The 20,103-nt window shown below is 50.0% G+C and overlaps 1 protein-coding gene and 1 long non-coding RNA gene across 6 annotated transcripts in view; one reads left to right on the top strand and one right to left on the bottom strand.

Annotated features, from left to right (window-relative positions):
- The first annotated feature begins 693 nt into the window (after positions 1 to 693).
- The window catches only part of LOC149749970 (uncharacterized), a 57,665-nt gene continuing 38,255 nt past the window's right edge, over positions 694 to 20,103 (top strand). For 3 of the 5 annotated variants that reach the window (XM_089906584.1, XM_089906587.1, XM_089906585.1), the window contains exons 1-4: positions 694 to 1,276; positions 1,667 to 1,775; positions 16,423 to 16,720; positions 18,765 to 18,848. In XM_089906584.1, the coding sequence (XP_089762710.1) occupies positions 1,135 to 1,276; positions 1,667 to 1,775; positions 16,423 to 16,720; positions 18,765 to 18,848 (633 nt within the window). In that variant the 5' untranslated portion in view covers positions 694 to 1,134. The remainder of the gene's footprint in view (positions 1,277 to 1,666; positions 1,776 to 16,422; positions 16,721 to 18,764; positions 18,849 to 20,103) is intronic. The other 2 variants (XR_016391932.1, XM_089906586.1) reach the window with 1 other exon arrangement.
- On the bottom strand, positions 1,164 to 6,436 carry LOC149749971 (uncharacterized). The gene is made up of 3 exons (XR_016391934.1): positions 6,126 to 6,436; positions 3,700 to 5,703; positions 1,164 to 1,253 (listed from the first exon to the last, which is right to left on the bottom strand). It is a non-coding gene; the product is annotated as an uncharacterized LOC149749971 (long non-coding RNA).

Raw genomic sequence — 20,103 nt, 5'->3', positions numbered from 1 at the left:
TTAAAAATCCATGTAGAGCTTCTAAGATCTGAGTCGATTATGGTGGGGAAGGAACAGTGGTCTGTGTTCATGGATTTCTTACATTCTTGATCGAGTTGTTGGGAAGTGCGGTTTGAGGAAAGTCAGGGCTGGAGAGGGCCCATGTGGTGCAAAAGCAAGAGACAGTGCTTCCCGCGTTAAACCCTGGCTCCCAGAGGTGGCATCAGATAACCCCAAGGCCGAAGGGGCTTGACAGAGATTATTTCAGTGTTTTCGTGGGGTGGACACTACACCTGGGGTCATCAGAGAGGGCTACCAGCCCTGGGACAGTCACAGAGCAGCTGGCCCATCTTGACAAGTCCTCTTTCCTGACACCCTCCCCACCATGCACGTTTCCTCATATGTAAAGGGAAGAGCATGGGCTCTGGGGCCGGACAGACTGGGAATGTAGTTATTGCTGCCCTGCCGACTGGGCCCAAATCACTCGTCCTCCCCATGGTGACAGCTGACACTCTGGCAGCCCTTCCTGGGCGCCAGGCCCTGCTGTGAGCACACTGCCTGTGCAGTGACTCACTACCACCCTATGGGGGGCCACCCATTGCAGCTTCCCCGTCTACAGATGAGGAAGCCAAGACACCGAGAGCTTCAGAAAGCAGCCTGTCCCACAGCTGGTAAGGGGCAGAGCTGGAGTTGGATGCAGGTCTGTGCCCCTGATCTCACCCACAGCCTCCCTAGAGCTCCGTGGCCTCCACCGTGACCTGACGATGGGAATCGCGCCTCCTCCAGCACTTGTGAGGATCAGAAATCATCTTAACATGCCTGGTATGCAGTAGGTGCTTAATAAATGACAGCTAGCCTTGCTATCATCCTTCCAGCACCAACACTCTGTATTTCCACCCGTCGGAACAGTCCAAGGGAAAAGCCGGGGTCTGGTTTGGGAACTGGCCCCGGCGGGGCAGCTGCAGAGCCCCCTTCGTGCAGGAAAAGAAACCAGTGCTCTGACCGCGGGGCCTTGCAGGCTCGGCCTCTTTGGGCTCATCCTCTCGCAGCCGCAACAGTCGGGGGTGGCTGAACTCCTGCAGGTGCAGGCTTGGGAGCAAGCCCGTAAGAGTGGACGGAACATCTAGGTGCCATGGACGTGGCTGCCCCGGCGCCATGAGCAGAGAGCCAAGCCCGTTGTCACCTCAGAGGCTCAGATGTGCATCATGGTCCCATCTGCCAAAAGAAGCACTGACGTCATCCCCAGGGACCTTTCATGGAACGTGTGCTCAGTGCTGCGGGAGGGAAAGAAGCAGAGGTAAGGAAGGGGAGGTTCCAGGTCTCCCTGCACAGTGTCCACGGGTCTACAGTTGCCAGTGTGGGCCTGGCTGGGGAGCTGGCATTCAATCCCCTCTGTCCTGGTGGGTGCCCTGAAGTATGGGGACCTGTGTGCCTGCCAGCACTTAAGCTGGAAGGGGTGAGGTGTCTTTCTGCATCTCTGTCGGCCTCCTGGCATCACACCCTGCCTGCATTTAACCGGCTTTAGAACCTGTCGTGAGAACCCCTGGGGCCAGGGCAGGAACGCAGCTGGTGTTGGAAAGACCTCCTGTCCCTCCCGTGGGTGTGCCGGTGACACCCAGAAACCAGGCTGCGGATGAGGGGTCTGGGCAGACTGGAACCAAGATGACAGTTTCTCCCCCGTCCCCAGAGACAGCAGAGCCCCTCAGACCACCGCCTGCTGTTTCCAGTTTCCAGCTTGGCTCTCGTGACCCGGAGCACTGGGGGGAGTGCATCCCATGGGGGACCGGCACACGCAGGTTAGTGATACACGGGCCTCCCTTCTGCGTGCAGATGGGAATCAGGCATCAAGGCTGAGGGGACCACAGAGCTGAATGTGCCCCCCTGGGTTTTACTTTCCTGACACAATTTTTTTTAATGTTTTCTGTTGTCCTTTCTCATTCAAGCAAGGCCATCAGCCAGCTCGGCCACATGGCTGGCCGCTCTCCCAAGCTGCTAGGTTAGGGACAGGGATGCCAGCCCAAGGGACACACAGAGGGTGGCGCTCTCTGAATCTGGGGGTCCCCTGCCTTGGTCGGTGTGTCCAAACTGCAGTGGGTGCACGTCCTTCACGGTTGCTGACAGCCAGGCGAACCCTTCACAGTGCCCACCTCCATGCCGGGCACCAGCCACTCCCACTCCGGGTGTCCCGTTGTCACATCTGGGCCTCGGCCAGGGACTCGGGCTCCTGGGCCACACCTGCGTCTGTCTTCAGCCTCCTCCCCCCCCCGCCCCCCCTCCGCCGCTCCATCTTCTTTTCCTTCTCCCTCCCCACAGTGCCAGGACTTGTGCTGTCCCCAGACACCTAGATAGACGTTTTGTTGGTAAAGTGCAGTCACTGCAATTGCCAGGTGTAGGTGCTTGGCCTCGTTGAGTAGGACGGGGCGGGGGGTGGGGGGAGGGAGGAGGTTGGGAGTGGGGCCCTGAGGACCTGAGCGAGGAGTCCAGGCCTGCAGAGCAGCCCGCGTTTCCGGAACAGACTTGGAGCAGCCCCTCCATGCTCAAGTTCCCTTTTCCTTTCAGTCCACGAATAACTGGACTTAACCTCCCTTCATCCCCCAAAAAGGTGCTTTCTGACTGCAGCTCAGAACATTCCATCCATCCTTGGGGAAGGAATTTATAAATATTACCTCGGCTTCCATGTGCTTTCGGCAGGCCTGTCATAAATCAGTGCAGGGCTCCTGGACCTCCCAGGCTATATAAAGCCACTCTTCTGCCTCCTGTTTCCAATTTTAAATCAAACACAGCTCAGCCCCGCAGGCTCCTGCGGATTCCAGGGGCCGCTCAAAGTCTCCCCAAACCAGCCAGCTAAAAATGACTCCGTTGTTCCCCTGGAGAAATTTAAAATTAAAACTCACGTGTGGGGTGGAGACTGCCCACGATGAATATGAATGAGAAATACAAGATGTGTTTCTCCACCAAAAAACAAAGCAAAAAAAACCTGTCTCTGAAAAAGGTCTGGGCCCAACTCACCTGCCAACCTCCCCACCATCCTGCCTTTTGGGTGGTTGTTTCTATAGCAACCGGGTTCTCAGACAGGTGCCTGGACACCCCGTCCCCCCACCCAGAGGGGAAGCAACCGGTTAAAGGCCTCCCCTGGCCCTCTGATCAGGTGCCAGGGTCCGGGGGGCTGGGGCACCTTCCGCCAAGCGTGGGGAACGGAAACGTCATGGGGCTAGTCCTGGAAGACGCGCTTGAATTGACCTAGAAAGGATGGCGGGTTTCCATGCCCGGCGAGACAGTACCCGTGGAGACAGTCAGTGAAGGAATCTCACACTGTCCCTTAAGCACCTCCTCCACTCTTCCCACCTTTCTAATGGCCTCAGAATCTCCAGGGAGGGGAAGGAGCCAGGCCCTCAGTACAGAAGGAGGGGTGGCATCTGGAGTCTAGCATCAGGTGGGCCCAGGATGTCCTGGCTTTTCACCTGGTGCTGCCCTGCAGGCCTGGGATAGCTGAGCATTGGTGGAGGAACCCCGCCCTCCCCCACCCTCCCCCACCCTCCCCCACCCTCCCCCACCCTCCCCCACCCTCCCCCACCCGCCACGGGGAAATGGACCTCGTTCAACACTGCCAGCCCATGGGTAAAGCTCATCTCCCTGGACACCGAGCTGGCCCATCTCTCGTCCATCACGTGCCCTGCAGGCTGGTTTGGAGGGCGCCCAGGATAGATGTTCAGGACTCACTGAGGGCAGGCTTCCATGCCGGGACCGGACCGTGTGAACTGCTCACCAGGCATTGCATTTTCAGCTCCTTAAATCCTCAAAACAAGCAAGTGTGGCAGCTGCTTTAATGAGCCCATTTTAGAGAAGATTGAGGCCTCGAGAGTCTAAATAGCTTCCCCCAAATCACGCATCTAGTAAATCAGAGTTTGAACCTGGGTCTGACCAGCTCCAGAGCCAGCATCCTTCCCACCATCACAGAGAAGCTTCTCGGAGCAAGCAGCCTGAGACTGACGGCAGCCTGACCTTGCAGAAGTCTTGAGGCTCCAGCAGAGCTGCAAAAGGCACGTCGATGGGAAAGGCCTGCAAGTGGGAACAGCTGCTGGGCAGGGTGTGGGCAGCCAGGACGCAGAGAGACGACAGACATCAGCTGGTGTTGAGGGAGCCATGAGAGCCGCTGTGCCAGCGCCTGGATGGCTGCAGAGGGAGTGTTGTCAAGCCTCCCACAGCCCTGGGCCCTGCGTGGGGTCCTCACCACGTGGCCCCCCACCCTTGCCCGGGCACTGGAGGGCAATGCAGTGTGGGGCACCTGCTGCCCCGAGGAACTGGAGGAGGCCGCCATCACCAGGAGAGAGCTCTGCCCTGGCCCACGTCTTCGTGACAGTAGATGCCAATCAGTTCGCAGTGCTGAGCAGGCATCCCTCTGGCCAAAGCTGGGCCCAGGCCTTTGTCACTGGAGAGAGGAGCTCGGGAATGTCTGGGCCTCCAAGCTTCTGTTGTGGGAGAATGCTGCCTCCCCCCAGACTCACATCGTGGGGTGATGAAGGGCAATCATAAGAGACTCATGTCCCCGTGGGTTGAATTATGTCCCCCAAAATTCACATGTTGGAGTCTTGACCCCAGAACCTCAGGGTGTGACCTTATTTGGGGACAGAGCCATTATGGAGGCAGTCAAGTTAGAGTGAGGCCGTTAGGCTGGGCCCCAACACTGACGTCCTCCTAAGAAGGGGAAATTTGTGGAGGGTTTTTTCAGTTTTTATTTATTTCGTTATTATTTTATTTATTTACTTATTTATTTAAGGCTGTGTTGGGTCTTCATTTCTGTGTGAGGGCTTTCTCTAGTTGTGGCAAGCGGGGGCCACTCTTCATCGCGGTGCACGGGCCTCTCACTATGGCGGCCTCTCTTGTTGCGGAGCACAGGCTCCAGACGCGCAGGCTCAGTAGTTGTGGCTTACGGGCCTAGTCGCTCCGCGGCATGTGGGGTCCTCCCAGACCAGGACACGAACCTGTGTCCCCTGCATTAGCAGGCGGACTCTCAACCACTGCGCCACCAGGGAAGCCCCTCGTTATTATTTTTTTAACCATGCCACATGGCTTGTGGGATCTCAGTTCCCTGACCAGGGACTGAACCCGAACCAGGGCAGCAAGAGTGCAGAGTCCTAACCCCTGGACTGCCAGGGAATTCCCAAGATGGGTAAATTTGGACACAGTTGGACGATCACGTGAGGACACAGGGAGAAGACGGCCGTCTAGTACCCAGGAGAGCAGCCTCAGGAGGAGCCAGCCCTGCTGACTCCTTGATGTTGGACCTCCAGCCTCCAGGACTGGGAGAGAATAATTTCTGTTGTTTAAGCCCCACAACTTGTGGCTCTTGGTTATAGCTGCCCAGCAAGTGCATAATACTCCTTGTATAAGGCAGGGTTAGGGGTATCACAGATTCTTGTCTTAGACTGAGTCCCCGAGCTGGTTTTCTCCTGGTCTAGCTCTGATTTCATGAGTCATACATACTAGACTCTGAGAGAATCCAAGGAGAACGGAGATCTTGCCACATGGAAAAACACCTTCTGATGCACTCTGTTGCCGCTTCCCAGACTCTGGTACTGCAGACTCACCTCTCCCAACTTCAGCGCCTCTGAGAAGTAAAACAGTCACTGGAGTCGGCGTGACAATGCACAGTGCTTCAAAACCTGAGGGTGCGTTCTCTCCATCCCCCCGACTGAATGCAACGTGACATTCTTACCACGGAGCCTGAGGTAGAGATAAAATTTTAGACTTGAAGAATCTTGGGTCTGTACACCGCCTTAGGAGTTATCTGGCCTGATTTCCCACCCAGGATGAAAGGCCTAAATATGACAGCGCCCCGGAGAGACGGCTGGTTTTCATCTCCTTGAAAGTGTCCATTAGAGAGTTCAAGGTCAATTGGCCAACAGTTGGATAATTCTTATCCTTAGAAAGTGTTTCCTTATGTGGGTCTGAAATGTGTCTTTCTTCCTTCTACCTACATCCTGGGTAGATTCCACAGCCCCAGAAAATATGACGAACGCCTTCTCTCTGTCAGTTCTTCAAACAGCTATAGAGACCATCAGGTCCTGCCCTACACTCTCTCCTCTGCAAAGTAGCTCTAATTCCCTCCAGAGTTTCTTATGTGACACACATTCAGGCCGCCTCACCTCTTGACATGCTTTAGCGTTTCAAAGTCTCTCTTGTCGATGTGTCACCGGGCCCTAGCCAGGTGTGATCAACGCCAGTGGCGGTGGGGCCACATCTCCCTATGCTGAATACGGCACCTCTAAGAATGAAGCTCGTGGTCAAACCAGACTTGCGCGCAAGTGATATGCTGCTCATCTGACAAATATTGTTGAGCGTGTGTGTGCGTGTGTGTACATGCTGGACTTCAAGGGACACAAAGATGATTAAGACTCAGGACCTCACCACAAATGGAGGGAAGATCAGTAAAGAAGTGGTTACAAGACAGTGCCGGGGGGTGGAGGAGGAAGTGGATGTGTGGAGGAGGAAACGCCTCGGGTGTCCAGCCAGTGGAGGGGCAGGGGAGGGCAGGGAAGGACTACACACAGGTGACTCACCAGCTGAGTCCTGATAGCAGCCAGGCAGTGTGATGGGGTGGGGGGGTAAGCAGGCCTGGATTTGCTCTTCCCAGGCTGAGTGTACAGCATGGGAGAAGGCACAGAGGCACAAAGGCGCGATCACCTCCTGTCCTTCCTTCTAATCCTGTTCAATCCTCCAGGAAGGCTGACTTTCCAATCTCTCCAGTTTGGGTCAGATCCCTTCGCTCTGTCCTCTGTGACACTTGCTGCAGACCTGTGACCTCTGCACTTACCTTGTGATATTGTCATGATCTGTGATCTCCCCACGGGGCTGTCACCTCTTTGAGTTCATCAACTTCATCTCCGAATGCCTCACAGAGAACTGGCAGAGGGTCATTGTTCAAAGCAAGTATGTGGATGGATGGATGGATGGAAGGAAGGATAGATGGATGGATGGATGGAAGGATGGAAGGATGGATGGATGGATGGATGGAAGGATGGATGGATGGATAGAAGGATGGATGCAAGGATGAATGGATGGATAGATGGATGGATGGATGGGTGGAAGGATGGATGGATGGAAGGATGGATGGAAGGATGGAAGGATGGAAGGATGGAAGGATGGATGGAAGGATGGATGGATGGATGCAAGGATGGATGGATGGATAGATGGATGGATGGATGGGTGGAAGGATGGATGGATGGATGGAAGGATGGATGCAAGGATGGATGGATGGATGGATGGATGGAATGATGGATGCAAGGATGGATGGATGGATGGATGCATGCAAGGTTGGATGGAAGGAAGGAAGGATGGATGGATGAATGGATGGATGGATGGATGGATGGGGACACCAAGTGTGTCCCAACCAGAGACACTGGAGCTCATTGTGGGGAGGCAGGATGGTGAGGCAATGAAGACCTGCCCACCCTTCTCAGAGGTCTGGTCTTCACACCGCAGGCAGTGGGGAGGCAAGGGTTACTTTTACGCAGGGGATTGATTTGGGGGAGAAAACATGCTGGCGGCCATTCGAAGATGAAGATTAGAGGTGGGGTAAACAGAAGCAAGTCATGAAACCTGGGTGACAGCCCAAGCGAGAGAGGACAGGGTGTGACACAAGGCAGTGGCCACAGGGAGTGAATGGCAGAAAGAGGGAAATGGGTTAAGAAGATAACTAGACAGAGCTTGGTGGGATTCAGGAAAGGAAGAGGCCAGAAGGACTCGGACACCTGGGCTGATGGCATAATCCTTGTCTGAAAGTGAGAATTGAGAGAGAGAAGGATTTCCATTTTATTTTGATGGCTGGAGGACACGGGAGAAGGGACAAGGTAATAAACTCTTTTTTTTTTTTTTTCGGTCTTGTTGATTTTTCAGGTAATGGGCCTTCCAAACTCATTCCAGAAGCATGAGTTTGGGGCTAGGCTGGGTGGAAGATCTGGGGGTCATCGGTGCCCCTAGGAAGCCGCAGGAATCAATGAGGCAGCTGGGAGAGGATGTCGTGTGGGGAGAAACAGGCTGGAGACAGAATCCAAGGTCTCAAGGCATCACTCAGAGCCCACGCTCAGAAGAGCCCAGAGCTTAGTTTGATGCTATGCTGTCGCCACCCTTCTCAGAAATTCCTACCGATTTTTCAATTATTAAGAATCAGGGGCCACATTTTCATTTTGCACTGGGCCCCCTGAACCACGTGCCCAGTCCTGCCCCCCACGCTGTCCTTCACTCCTAGGGCAGGGCTGCAACATGGTGGGCACCAGGTGCCCACGGAGACGGAAGCATGTGGTCGGATGAAAGAGGCGCCAGGAGCCAGCAGAGTGGCGGAAGCAGAGGAGAGGGTTTCAGAGGGGAGGTGCGTCTCTGGGTTCTTTGCCCTGGACCACAGTGAGGATGGCAGAGCATTTGCCCCCAAGCGTGTGGTCCTGCCAGTTGAGGCCGATGCCCACCAGCGAGTGGAGTGGCTCTTATTCTCAGACTCTTTTTCCACTCAGACCCCTCCATCCTCCCACACTGAAGACAAAGCAGGGTCTCTGATGAGGGGCTGATGTTTGTTTCCACCCAGCCCGTTGACACAACTTCGGATTTTTCTTTGGGGAGCTTCTTTCTCCAGAAAGCGCTGCTGGCACTGACTACACCCTGGCCGGGGGAAATGACCACCCTAAAGATATCAATCCCCGTGGACTTCCTCGCCCCTGCAGGGGAGGTCTCCAGCCGGGCCAGCTCAGGCCCCATCCTGAGTACCCCTTCCGTAGCGGGCTGGAAGCCCCAGAACTTCTCCCTGAGCCATCGCAGCCAAGGCGACACACCTGGTTGGAAAACAGGTGCTAACAGCCCAGAATGTGTCATCAGCCTGGGCTGAGATTGTAACTTCTCCCCACGGACCCCTCCCCCATCACCATCGGCACCACCAAAGGAGGGAAAGAAAATACTCCAGAGGGACTGGATTAAGGTCTTTCAGCTCAGAAAGAGGGGGATTAGGCAGAAGCTGGTAAAGAGATGGTCTTCTGGGAATTCCCTGGTGGTCCAGTGGTTAGGACTCTGCACTTCCACTGCAGGCCTGGGTTTGATCTCTGGTAGGGGAAGTAATATCCCACAAGCCATGCAGCATGGCCAAAAAAAAGATAGTCTTCCTTTCCAGGAAGAACTGAGCCACAGGAAATGGTCTTAAACATCCACAGGGAAGATTTTGATCAGGGGTGAAAAAGAGTTTCACAATAGCACAGACCTTGAGAGGCCTACAGAGAACACCAAATGAGAAAATTGACCTGTGCAGGAGCATCAGCTACATGGGGGGAGTCTGTGTATTCCACGAAGCCCCTTTCGCAGGCTGTGCATAGGTGGTTGGTAAGTAAACGCCTGAAGTTATGCATGAAAGCTTTTTTAAGATATCCCAAGAGATACCAGCTGCATTTCCAAGAACCAGGCTCTCCAAACAAAAATCTGGGTCCAAAGTCCTCTACGTAATTTTGAAAGTAAATTTTCAGTTCTTGGATCCGGAGGCTTTGTGGCCTCATCTAAGTCTCAGATTCTGCACAGTCACAATTTCAAAAAATAATACAGTGTTCCCAGCGGAGACGCTCCGGGACTGGAGGAGGACTCTTTGTAACCCAAAACCTGTGAGGAAACTTAGTTCTGGCGCCAAAGAGAGGTTTCCACTGAAAGGGAACAAAAACAGGCAAAGAGGTTTTGCAACAGGCAAGCGCCCTGTTTAAAAAAAATGCAGGGACGTCAGGAAACTCCAAAGAACTGGCTAAAAACAAGATTTCTTTAACCTAGAACATGGGGACTTCAACAAGGCGTAGGAAATTGGATGCTGGAATCCGGCCCCACCAACATTCTCAATTCTAACCTTCGTCGACCTGCTGGAAGGGAGGTGGTAGGTGAGGAAAAGGGCATTTCCTTCATCTGGGATGGCATCTTCATCAGGACTGGTCTCTACTGTTGTGCGGACAAAGCTCCATTCATGGTGCTTGGAGAAGGAACTATCAGATACTGATTCCAACGTGAGTTTCATTCATTCATTTATAAATCTTACAATTATCTGTTGACTGTCTGCTCCCTGCCAGGCACTAGGCTGTTTACTGGAGATGAGAAACACCTGCCTTCAGGTAGCTACTGTTCAGTGAAAGCACCAACAGGTGGGCTGCAGAACTGAAACATCTCCAGGACCGGATATCCCGAGTCACCCAAGAGATGTGGGGTGCATCACAACTGCCCAAGCTACATCATCGTGTGTATTCCCAACACATGAAAACCTCAGTGTTGATTAGGCTTTGAGAGGAACCAAGTCCATCCCTTACTGTGTTACATCTGATGGTTGCAAGATTTTTCCCCAGCCCAGCCTCAAGCTCCATAAATGTCGAGTCTCATTTCTCTTCGCCACCCCGTCCTCCTGTGCCCTGGAATCATCGGATGTCTTCATGTGGCACTGAGACCACAGAGCGGTGGTGGGAGAAGCATCCCGGAGGCCGTTTCTCTACCAGAATGTGTGCGGGTAACGTGACTGTACACGGAGTCACTGCAGCCTGCCTAAATCAGGGAGGAAATTGAGGGCAGCCGTGACCGACCGCACCTACAAATTGTCTGCAAACACACCACGGGAGCACCTTGCAGGGACACTCCCGGGCTGTGGAGGGAGTCGCCCTACGAGGGTCCGGAAGCAGAAGCTTGAGTCTACTTTTCCCCAAGGTCAGTGCAGGTCTGGGGGAAGGTCTACATGTTCCGAGACGTCATCTCGGTGGTCGAGATTCTCGGCCCCGCAGGTCACCTCGGGTCTGTGTCCAAGAGTCGCAAACATTTAAATCAGGCTCTTCCTAAATGCCAAGAAAAGATGTGGTGATGCCAATCCTGTGCCCTGTTTTTAGATCTAACTTCCTCTCTCCCTCCATGCCCCCCCATCCCGTGATGTGTGGGCTTCTCTCTGCCAGACCTCTAGTGCTGTCGGTTTTCTGTTTCTGATTCTCGATGTGTTTAACTCTCTTTCGAAGCCTTCTCATCGTTTTCTTTCCATTCTTCCCTCGTTTAGACCTGTATTGCCCCGTCTTCTCTCCTCCGTCTCTTTCTCTCTCCTCCTCTCCCCTGCTGTCACCAGCATCTCTCTACTTTAAGATCTGCCCCCTCCATCCCTCCTTCCTTTTACTCTAAGCTTTCCCTCAATTACTTATGTCTCTGGTCTTCACATCCCACTCTGGACTCTCCTGCCCGCCCCCATCTTTCCCTGGAGCTTCCACTTCTTTCCAAATACAACCAACCTCCACTTCATCCTGACATATTTTTCCCCTCTATTCAGTAGTTGTTTAAGAACTTGCTCTCGGGACACAGCCTTATTGCAGTCTGTTTTTCCTTCCTGTGGACTGAAAGCCCTGAGCAGCCTTTCCCTTCAGGCTGCAGGAGGGGAGCAAGGCCAGGAACAGCAGGAGCTGGTCTGGGGCCCCTCGCCCCTGTGTTTGCAGGCACTGCCCTAGAGGGAGGGGTTTCTTGGGATGTCCTCTGTCTCAGACATGATGGAGAAGAACATGTCGGTTAGTTGGAAATCCCTCTTAACTCTGTTTTTTCTCTAATTCCCTCTAATTCTGTTTTTGTCTGACTTTCTACGGAAACCTATACCTACATGTTCATCACTCCACTAACAGGTTCTACTAGAACACCCTCTATGAGCCATAAAGAGCAAAACAAAGTCCCTGTCCTCAAGAAATGTACAGTCCAGGGTCTATGGACACGAAACTATCACCTATAAATAGTCACCTAAGTAATAAAATGTACAATGTTGGCCATACGGGTGCAGGTCAGGGAGGGGAGAACCCAGCCTGAGCCTCAGGACTGGAGGTTCCCAAGGAGACAGTGAGAGACAGGGCAGCAGGTCCCCTGGGAGCCAGCTCAGTGTGTGTGTGGGGGGGGGGGGATTGGGAGTCACAGAGAGGCGAGGAGAAGGACCTTTAAATTAAGTGATAGTGGAGGGAACCCATTCACCCCCAGAGCTCTCGGTCCCTCCCTGACACACCTGCAGGTTCCACTCCCTTCCGGCCACTAGGAAATTGGGTTATAAAATCCAACTGATATCCTGATTCTTGGGAACTTCTTGATTACAACCACCTGCTTTGGGGATTACGGACCTAGAAGGGAGGGGAAGAGCCCGGAGGAAGGTGTATGGCAGACATCCGGGGATTTGTCTTCCCCTTTCGGGTGAATCTTTGGATTTAATATCCATATTTTCCTCACCGGAAATGAAATTACATGGTGCGGTAAGTACTCTTACACTAAAAGAACAAATTGGAACTTTCCAAAAAAATCCAAATTAGTTACCTAATAATCCCAATTATATGCAAAGGCTTCCAGAAATACCTGAAGAAGAGCAGTTTTTGCAGAACCTTACCCATGGGCACAGCACACTTCAAACGCCTTTTAATGCCATTGTCCTTCTATTTGCTCTTCAGTGAGAGAATCATGGACGCTTAAAAGCAAATCATTGTAGTGACCCAAGAGATTAAAAAGCCCAGCTCCCTCATGAGGAGAACATCACTGTAACATGTACACAGTTCTTAGCATTTGCCAAGGGCTTTAACAAATGCTGGCTCTGGCTTATTTAATACAACTTGGATATTATTATTCCCATTTTATAGATGCTGAAAATGAAGCTCAGTAAGAATAACTGAGATGGCTGGATTGCTGTGTTAAGTAAATGATAGCCCAGTTTTTTGAACCTATATCCTACACATAAGCCACTGCTCTTTTTATTAAAAAAAAATAATAAGTTTCTGATCATAAAAGCGAGATTTTTTTAAACTTTAATTCAGAAAAACATAAGGAAGAAAATAAAGAGCAGTCAACATTTGGTGTATAGCCTTCCAGGATTTTTCTCATGTAGATATGTGTATATTTAAAAAATAAAACTGGGATCACACTGTGCATACATTTTCTAATTTATATTTTTTATGTAACAGTACATCCATGAGCATTTTCTTTCAAGATATAGATACCAAGATAGATCATATTCTGTGCCAGAAGACAAATCTCAACATATTCAGAAAAATCTTAACAGAATATGTTATCCAACCATATGGAATCAAATAACAAAAAGAAATCAATAACAAAAAGATAATAGGAAAACCTCAAATCACTAAATACACATCTAAACAATCCATGGGTCAAAGAGGAAGTCTCAAAGTCAATTTTAAAGAAATGCATTGAACTGGATGAAAATGAAAACACAATACTTTGAAACTTGTGGGACACTGCTAAAGCAGCACTGCAAGGAAAATTTATAGGACTAAATGAATATATTAGAAAAGAGGAAAAACCTCAAATTAATAACCTAAGCTCCCACCTCAAGAACCTAGAAAGAGAAGAGCAACATAAATCCAAGGAAAGCAGAAATAAGGAAATAACAAAGAGAAAAGCCAAAATCAATTAAATTAAAAACAGAAAAATAGAGAAAATCAACAAAACAAAGGGCTAGTTTTTTGGTAAGATCAATAAAATTGACAAACCTCTAGCAAGACTAACAAAGATAAAAAGAGAAGACACAAATTACAAATAGGAACAAAATAAAATAAAATACCACCACAGACCCTAGAGACATCAACAAGATATTGATGGAATGCTACAAACAATTCTCCCACATAAATTTGACAACTGGACGAAATGGACCAATTCCTTGAAAAACACAAACTACAACAACTTACCCAAAATGAAATAGATAATTTGAATAGCCCTGTAACTATCAAAGAAATTGAATTTGTAATTTTGAAACTCCCCCCAAAATAAATCTCCAGATCTATACAATCTCTTACAGAGAAGAGAAGGAACTATACAAGATCTATACAATCTCTTACAGAGAAGAGAAGGAACATTTCCCAATTCATTTTATGGAACCAACATTACCCTAACACCAAAAGCAGTGTACAAAAAATGAGGAAACTATAGACCAATATCCTCAATGACTACAGATGCAAAATCCATTTTAAAATAGTAGCAAATAGAATTCAACAATATATAAAAAGAATTATACACTGTTACCAAGTGGGGTTTATTCCAGAAATACAAGACTGGTTCAATGTTCAAAATCCATTGGTGCATATAAAAAAATTAATTAATTAAATTAATTTTTTAAAAAAATTCATTGGTGTAATTCACCATATTAATAGGCAAAAGAAGAAAATTCACATGATCATATTAATTGATACAGAAAGAAAATTGACAAAATTCAACACTCATTTATAATTTTAAAACTATCAGAAAAAAAGGAGTAGAGAGGAACTTCTTCAACTTGATAAACAGCATCTACAAAAGCCTACAGCTAACATCATACCTAACAGTGAAAGACTGAGTGCTTTTCCCTAAGGTCAGGAATGTCCACTCCAGACTGGGAGAAAATATTTGCAAACCACATATTTGACAGAGGACGAGTATCTAGAATTTGTAAAGAACCCTCAAAAGTCAACAGTAAATAAAATCCAATCAGCAAATAACGGGCAAAAAACATGAGGAGACATTTCATCAAAGAGGATGCACAGGTGGCAAATAAGCACATGAAAAGATGCTTCATATTATTTATTAGGGAAATGCAAATTAAAACCACAATGAGACATCATTATGTATCTTCATGATTGAAATAAAAAAGAGTGACAACACCACATTGGCAATGATGCAGAGAAACTAGATCATATATGCATTGTAGGCAGGGATGTAAAATGGTACAGCCACTCTGGAGAACAGGTTGGCAGTTTCTTAAGAAAAAAACTAAAAACCGGGCTTCCCTGGTGGCGCAGTGGTTGAGAGTCCGCCTGCCGATGCAGGGGACACGGGTTCGTGCCCCGGTCCGGGAAGATCCCGCATGCTGCGGAGCGGCTGGGCCCGTGAGCCATGGCTGCTGAGCCTGCGCGTCCGGAGCCTGTGCTCCGCAATGGGAGAGGCCACAACAGTGAGAGGTCCGCGTACCGCAAAAAATAAAAAAAAACTGAAAACCTAAACATGCAACTACCATACAACCCAAGTAGTTGCACACTTGGGCATTATCCCAGAGAAATAAAAACTTATATTTAAATTTTAAGTACACAAATGTTTATAGTAGCTTTGTTATGCTCTAATACTGTAAACAGCCTGATGTCCTTCACTGGGTGAATGTGGTCCATTCACACCATGGGCTATTACGTGGCACTAAACAGGAATGAATGATTGATACATGTAACAACCTAGATGAATCTCCAGAGAATTATGCTGAGTGAAAAAAATTGAATCCCTAAAGGTTGTATACTGTCCGATTCCATTTATATAACATTTTTGAAATGACAAAATTATAGATATGGAGAACAGATTAGTGATTGCCAGGAGTTAAGATGGGAATGGGGACAGAAAGCGGGCATAGCCCTTAGAGGGCATCCTGAGGGATCCTAGCAGTGATGGGAACGTTCTGTGCCTTATGTATTAATATCAGTATCCGTTGTGGTGTTGTACTATTTATAGTTTTGCAAAACATTACCATTGGGGAAAATTGGTGAAGGGTACACAGGACCTCTCTGTATTATTTCTTAAAGCTGAGTGTGAACCTACAATTATCTCAAAATAAAACATTTAATTATTTTAAATTAGAGAAACCTGGGATCATGCTTTACATATGTTTTATATTTTATTTCTTATAATATATCATGAGCATTTTCTCTTGGTCTAAAGTAGTCTTATGTTTGTTGACTGCTCATATCTCATCTATGGATATACTGTACTTTGTTAACTATTTCTTTTTCCTAGGGATCTGGATTATTTTTAAATATTTTGCTATTATTTTAAAATGCTGAGGACAGCATCCTGGTGTCCATTTTTGTAAAAACGGCTCTAATGAGATACAAATAACATACCATACAAGTCACCTGTTTAGAGTGTACAGTTTAATGTTTTTTAGTATTTTCAGTGTTGTACAACCATCACCACAATCTAATTTTAGAATGTTTTTGTTCCCCCTAAAATAAGCCCTATACCCATAGCAGCCAATCTCTGTTCCTCCCCGCTCACCTGCCCCAGCCCTAATCAACCACTAATCTACTTTCTGTCTCTATCAATTTCCCTATAGAGACAAGTTCTGGACATTTCATATAGATGGAATCGTACAGTATATGGTCTTTTGTGAGAGGCTTCTTTCATTTAATGTTTTCAAGGGTCATCCGTGTTGTGGGCAGTGTCAGGGCTTCATTCCCTTTATTGCTGAATAATATTCCCTTGTATGAATATGTCACATTTTATCCACTCAACAGCTGACGAACATTGGCTTGTTTTCATTTGAGTGGCAAATATAAACAGTGCTGCCATAAACATTCCCATATAACATTTTTTTTATGGACGTATGTTTTTATTTCCTAGGAGGGGAATTGCTGTGTCATATGGTAATCCTATGTCTAACTTTTTAACCTAGTGTCCATTTCTGATTATTGCTTTAAGGTACATTCTTAGCCATGAAAATAACTGGTCAAATCATAGCACCTTTAAAGTTTCTGATGCACAGTGCCAAATCATGCTCCCAAAAATCCTGCCCCGACCACAGCAGGAGGACACTTCGACAGTACAAATCTGGGCTCCAGAGGTTCTTCCGGGATTGGTCCCACAGTTATCTGCTTGGAGCTGCAACAACTGCCGAGGCAGCCCACCCCTTTCCGGGACAAGGCTTAGTAGAAGGAACCAGAAGACCCGCCTTCCTCTCCCAGGCCTGCTGCTTGCTGGCCATGCAACCTCCGGCAAGGTATTTATTTCCTCTTTTGCAAAAGGAAGTTAACGCTCGTCTGCCTACCCCACTCAATGTCGGCAGATCAACGTAGCAACTCGGTGTAGGAATGCTTTTCCAATGTGGACATACCCAGACACGAGTGAGTCTGGCCAAGGGATCACTTTTTGAGAAGCGCTGCTTAACTGGGTTGTCCACTGAGCCTTGATTTGGGGGTGGAACTTGGTAGTCAGGGGTCAGTGTTTGGTTGGCTCAAGATATATCTACTTTAACAGAGCCTGAGGACAAAAAAAGCTTCCTTTTTTTTTTTTTTTACCGTGAATGTGATTGCACAGCACACTTTTGATGTGTCATTAAGCTATACACACACACACACATCCCAGCAGTAGCTCAGTTAGTGAGGGACAGAGAGGGCCGAGCTGCCAGGGAGTCCGTACCTCGATTGTAGGGTTTTCTTATTATTGATAGAAACTTCTTCCCACCATTGGGATAAAATGTGCCCTCCAGAAATTCTCACCATTAGTCCTTACTCTGCCCTCGCTCCTGTGGCCATGGCAAGGTTGCCTTTCTGAGACTCTTCCCACAAGGCCAGGGCCTTCCTCTGTGGCCCAGTAGACAGTGGGCCTGCACATGAGCCCGAGGAGAGCTCTGTTCATTTTAACAGATGAAGAAATGGAGCTTATAATGGAGAGGGAGGAGAGCTCATAAACTCACAGGGTTGCCTCTGAGTCAAGACAGAAACTACTGAATTCTTCCTTCTCTAGCTGCCTTGGGCCTGAGAGCTCTGCCCCATCAGAGCCCCCCAGAAACACTCTCCTGTCTGCCCCCTAAGGATGGTTCCCCTGTCCACACACCCACCTCCCCCTAAGCCCAGCCTGGCTAAGAGCACAAGGGCCTCCCCAGCCAGGGTGTCTGGGACTGAGAAGCCCTTACTTCCTCGTTTCTTTCCACACGGCTGGGCCCAGTTATACTAGATTATGTGCATTAGGAGCCCCAGTCTCAGGAGCAAAGGCATAATTTCCCCCCAAGGGCATTGTTCCACGCATGCCAGAGGGATGACTTGACACTATTGGATTAACCCTGGAAGCAGGCCCGCCCTGTTCCCTCTCACAGGTTGTGCGCTGCACAGCTTCAGGGGTGCCGGGCATACAGTGACCTGCCTAGAGGGGTTTATGACTTCATGGGAACAAACAAACCTTAATATAGATCTCTCTTTACTGTAGACAAAAGGGTCGGGAACAAGCAGACTGTCCACATCAGTTCAGAAATGACAGTGGAGGATCCCAGGCTAAGCCCGAGCTGAGTCCCAAGTGACCTGCTTCCAGCCCCAGCTCAGCCAGGGACCAGCTGGTTAACCTTAGGCAGGAGCCTCAGTTGCATCACTCCCAACAATACAAAACATGCACAAGTACTGCAGAGCTATATAATTTAATAAGTATCACGTATCATTGTTTGGAAAATTAAAATTCAGCTGGACTAAAGACCTCAGAAATCCCTGCTGGCTGGGTGGCTCTAGAGTTCTCTACGCACAGACGAAGAGGGTTAATTGGTAGAGGACTCGGGGTGGGAGATGGGGAGGGAAGCCAGGTGGTTTTACCTAAACACTAAAAGCAGAGAAACAAGCACACACCCTCTCCCAATTCTGTGATTTTTTTCACCCGTCTCAGCTGGAACAAAAAGCCTTTTGTGAACTTAGTGGAGCCTGGCTTCGCACACTTTTCTGTCTCCTTCTCCTTCTGTGTGGGAAAAAACAAGCCGTTCCATCCGGGTTTGCTAGGTTCCTTTGAAGGGCTTGCGGCTTTGGTTCAGGCAAACAGGAACCTGGCCGGGCCGCCTCCGCCCTGGTGAGGGAGCTTTTTGGCAGGACTTTCTCCCGGCCTCCTCGTGCAGAGATTGCAGAGGGGGAGGGGAAGGGGAGCACGGGATGGGCGTGGGGGAGAGCAGGGCTGCAGGTGCTGTGCCAGGCGAGGGACCTGAGTGCTGAGCAAGCAGGGCGCTGGGCCCTTTCTTGTGTGATGGGAACCCACCGACATCCCCTCACTGAATCCTCTCCTGCGCCCAGGGAGGCGGGAACCACGGCCTGGTTCCACATCAGGAACTGAAGCTCGCAGGGCGGCCTGTCTTTGCTGGAGGCCACACGGACCAGGTGAGCCTCACCCCGTGGCCTTTGCTCCTTCATGGGCGCCGTCCGCTCCCCAGAAAGTCCTGGCCTCCCTCATCCTTCGCAAACCCAGAACCGGGGCCTCACGGAGGCAGCGGGATAGCAGAGCCTAAAATCACGTCTCAGTGACTTGAGACTGGGGTCAGTTCCCCAGCATTGGGGAGGAGAGCAGGTTCACGCTCAGATTCCAGGTGCTGTGAGCCCGGTGCACTCTGCTCACGCCCCCGCCCCGGGGCTGCTTCCACTCGGTGCCGGAGGGGGGTTGGCCCCGCGCGGCCTGCCCGTTGCACGCTCACACTCTTACGCTCACTCACAGTCATATATTCACACTTATGTGCACTCGCACACAGCCGCTCACCCACAATCACACACAGACACCCCTCCCAGTGCACCACGGGGCGCTAACACCCAGGCACCTTCCAGGAGCGCGGAGCCTCTGTCTGCACGTGGGGTGCGTCGCGGCCGGTGCACAGCTCAGCAGTCACGCAGGGTGACTAATGCTGGGTCAACCTGGAGGATACACAGGGGCCTGGGGGTGGAGGGATGAAGTCAGTTTCACGCAGTATCCTCTCATCGGAGTGGAGTGCCTGAACTAAGGGGGAGGGAAGGAAGGTCTGTCAGGAGCCCACATTTGGGGCAGAGGTCTGTGAGGGGCCCTTGCGGGAAATCAGGACCGCACTGGGAGATTCAGCGGCCTCATAGCGCCCATCCCTGTACACACGCACACATGTTCACACACACATGCACACTCACACAGCAGCCGCACGGCCTGGTCAGCTCCCCGAATGCTGCAGGGCTGAACAGACAAAAGAGCAGAGTTTCTGAATATCCTCATTATGACCAGCATTCACTGAACCCTCAGTAAGTGCTCGGCTTTCTGCTGCTCTTTCCATGCAAAAAAGAAATTTCCAATTAATTTGCATGACAACCCAGTAAGGTAGGCACCGTTGTCCCCATTTTCCAGATGAGGCCACTGAGGCTTAGGGCTCTGGTGACTTCTCCAAGCTCCCACCGCTAATAAGGGGCCAGAGAGCCACCTGGTAACCAGCTCACTCGTCCCTCCCCTGCGGGGCCTCTCGGGCACCGTGAAAGCCCCTGCCGGCTGAGCACCCGCACTCAGAGGGCAATGCCCAGCGCCCAGAGCCTGACTTTAAGTCACTGCTTTTAGCCCAGCATTTCTGTGTCACAGTGGATGGACTTGCAGAGCAGGACGAGGCCTTTCTTCTCACTGGCCCCCCAC

The sequence above is a fragment of the Delphinapterus leucas genome, chromosome 2, assembly GCF_059928025.1.
Source record: "Delphinapterus leucas isolate spDelLeu-1000000601 "Yukka" chromosome 2, BTC_Dleu_Yukka2, whole genome shotgun sequence".
NCBI classification, from domain to species: Eukaryota; Metazoa; Chordata; class Mammalia; order Artiodactyla; family Monodontidae; genus Delphinapterus; species Delphinapterus leucas.
Note: the sequence above shows the minus strand (reverse complement) of the source record. Positions and strands in the feature narration are given on the sequence as shown.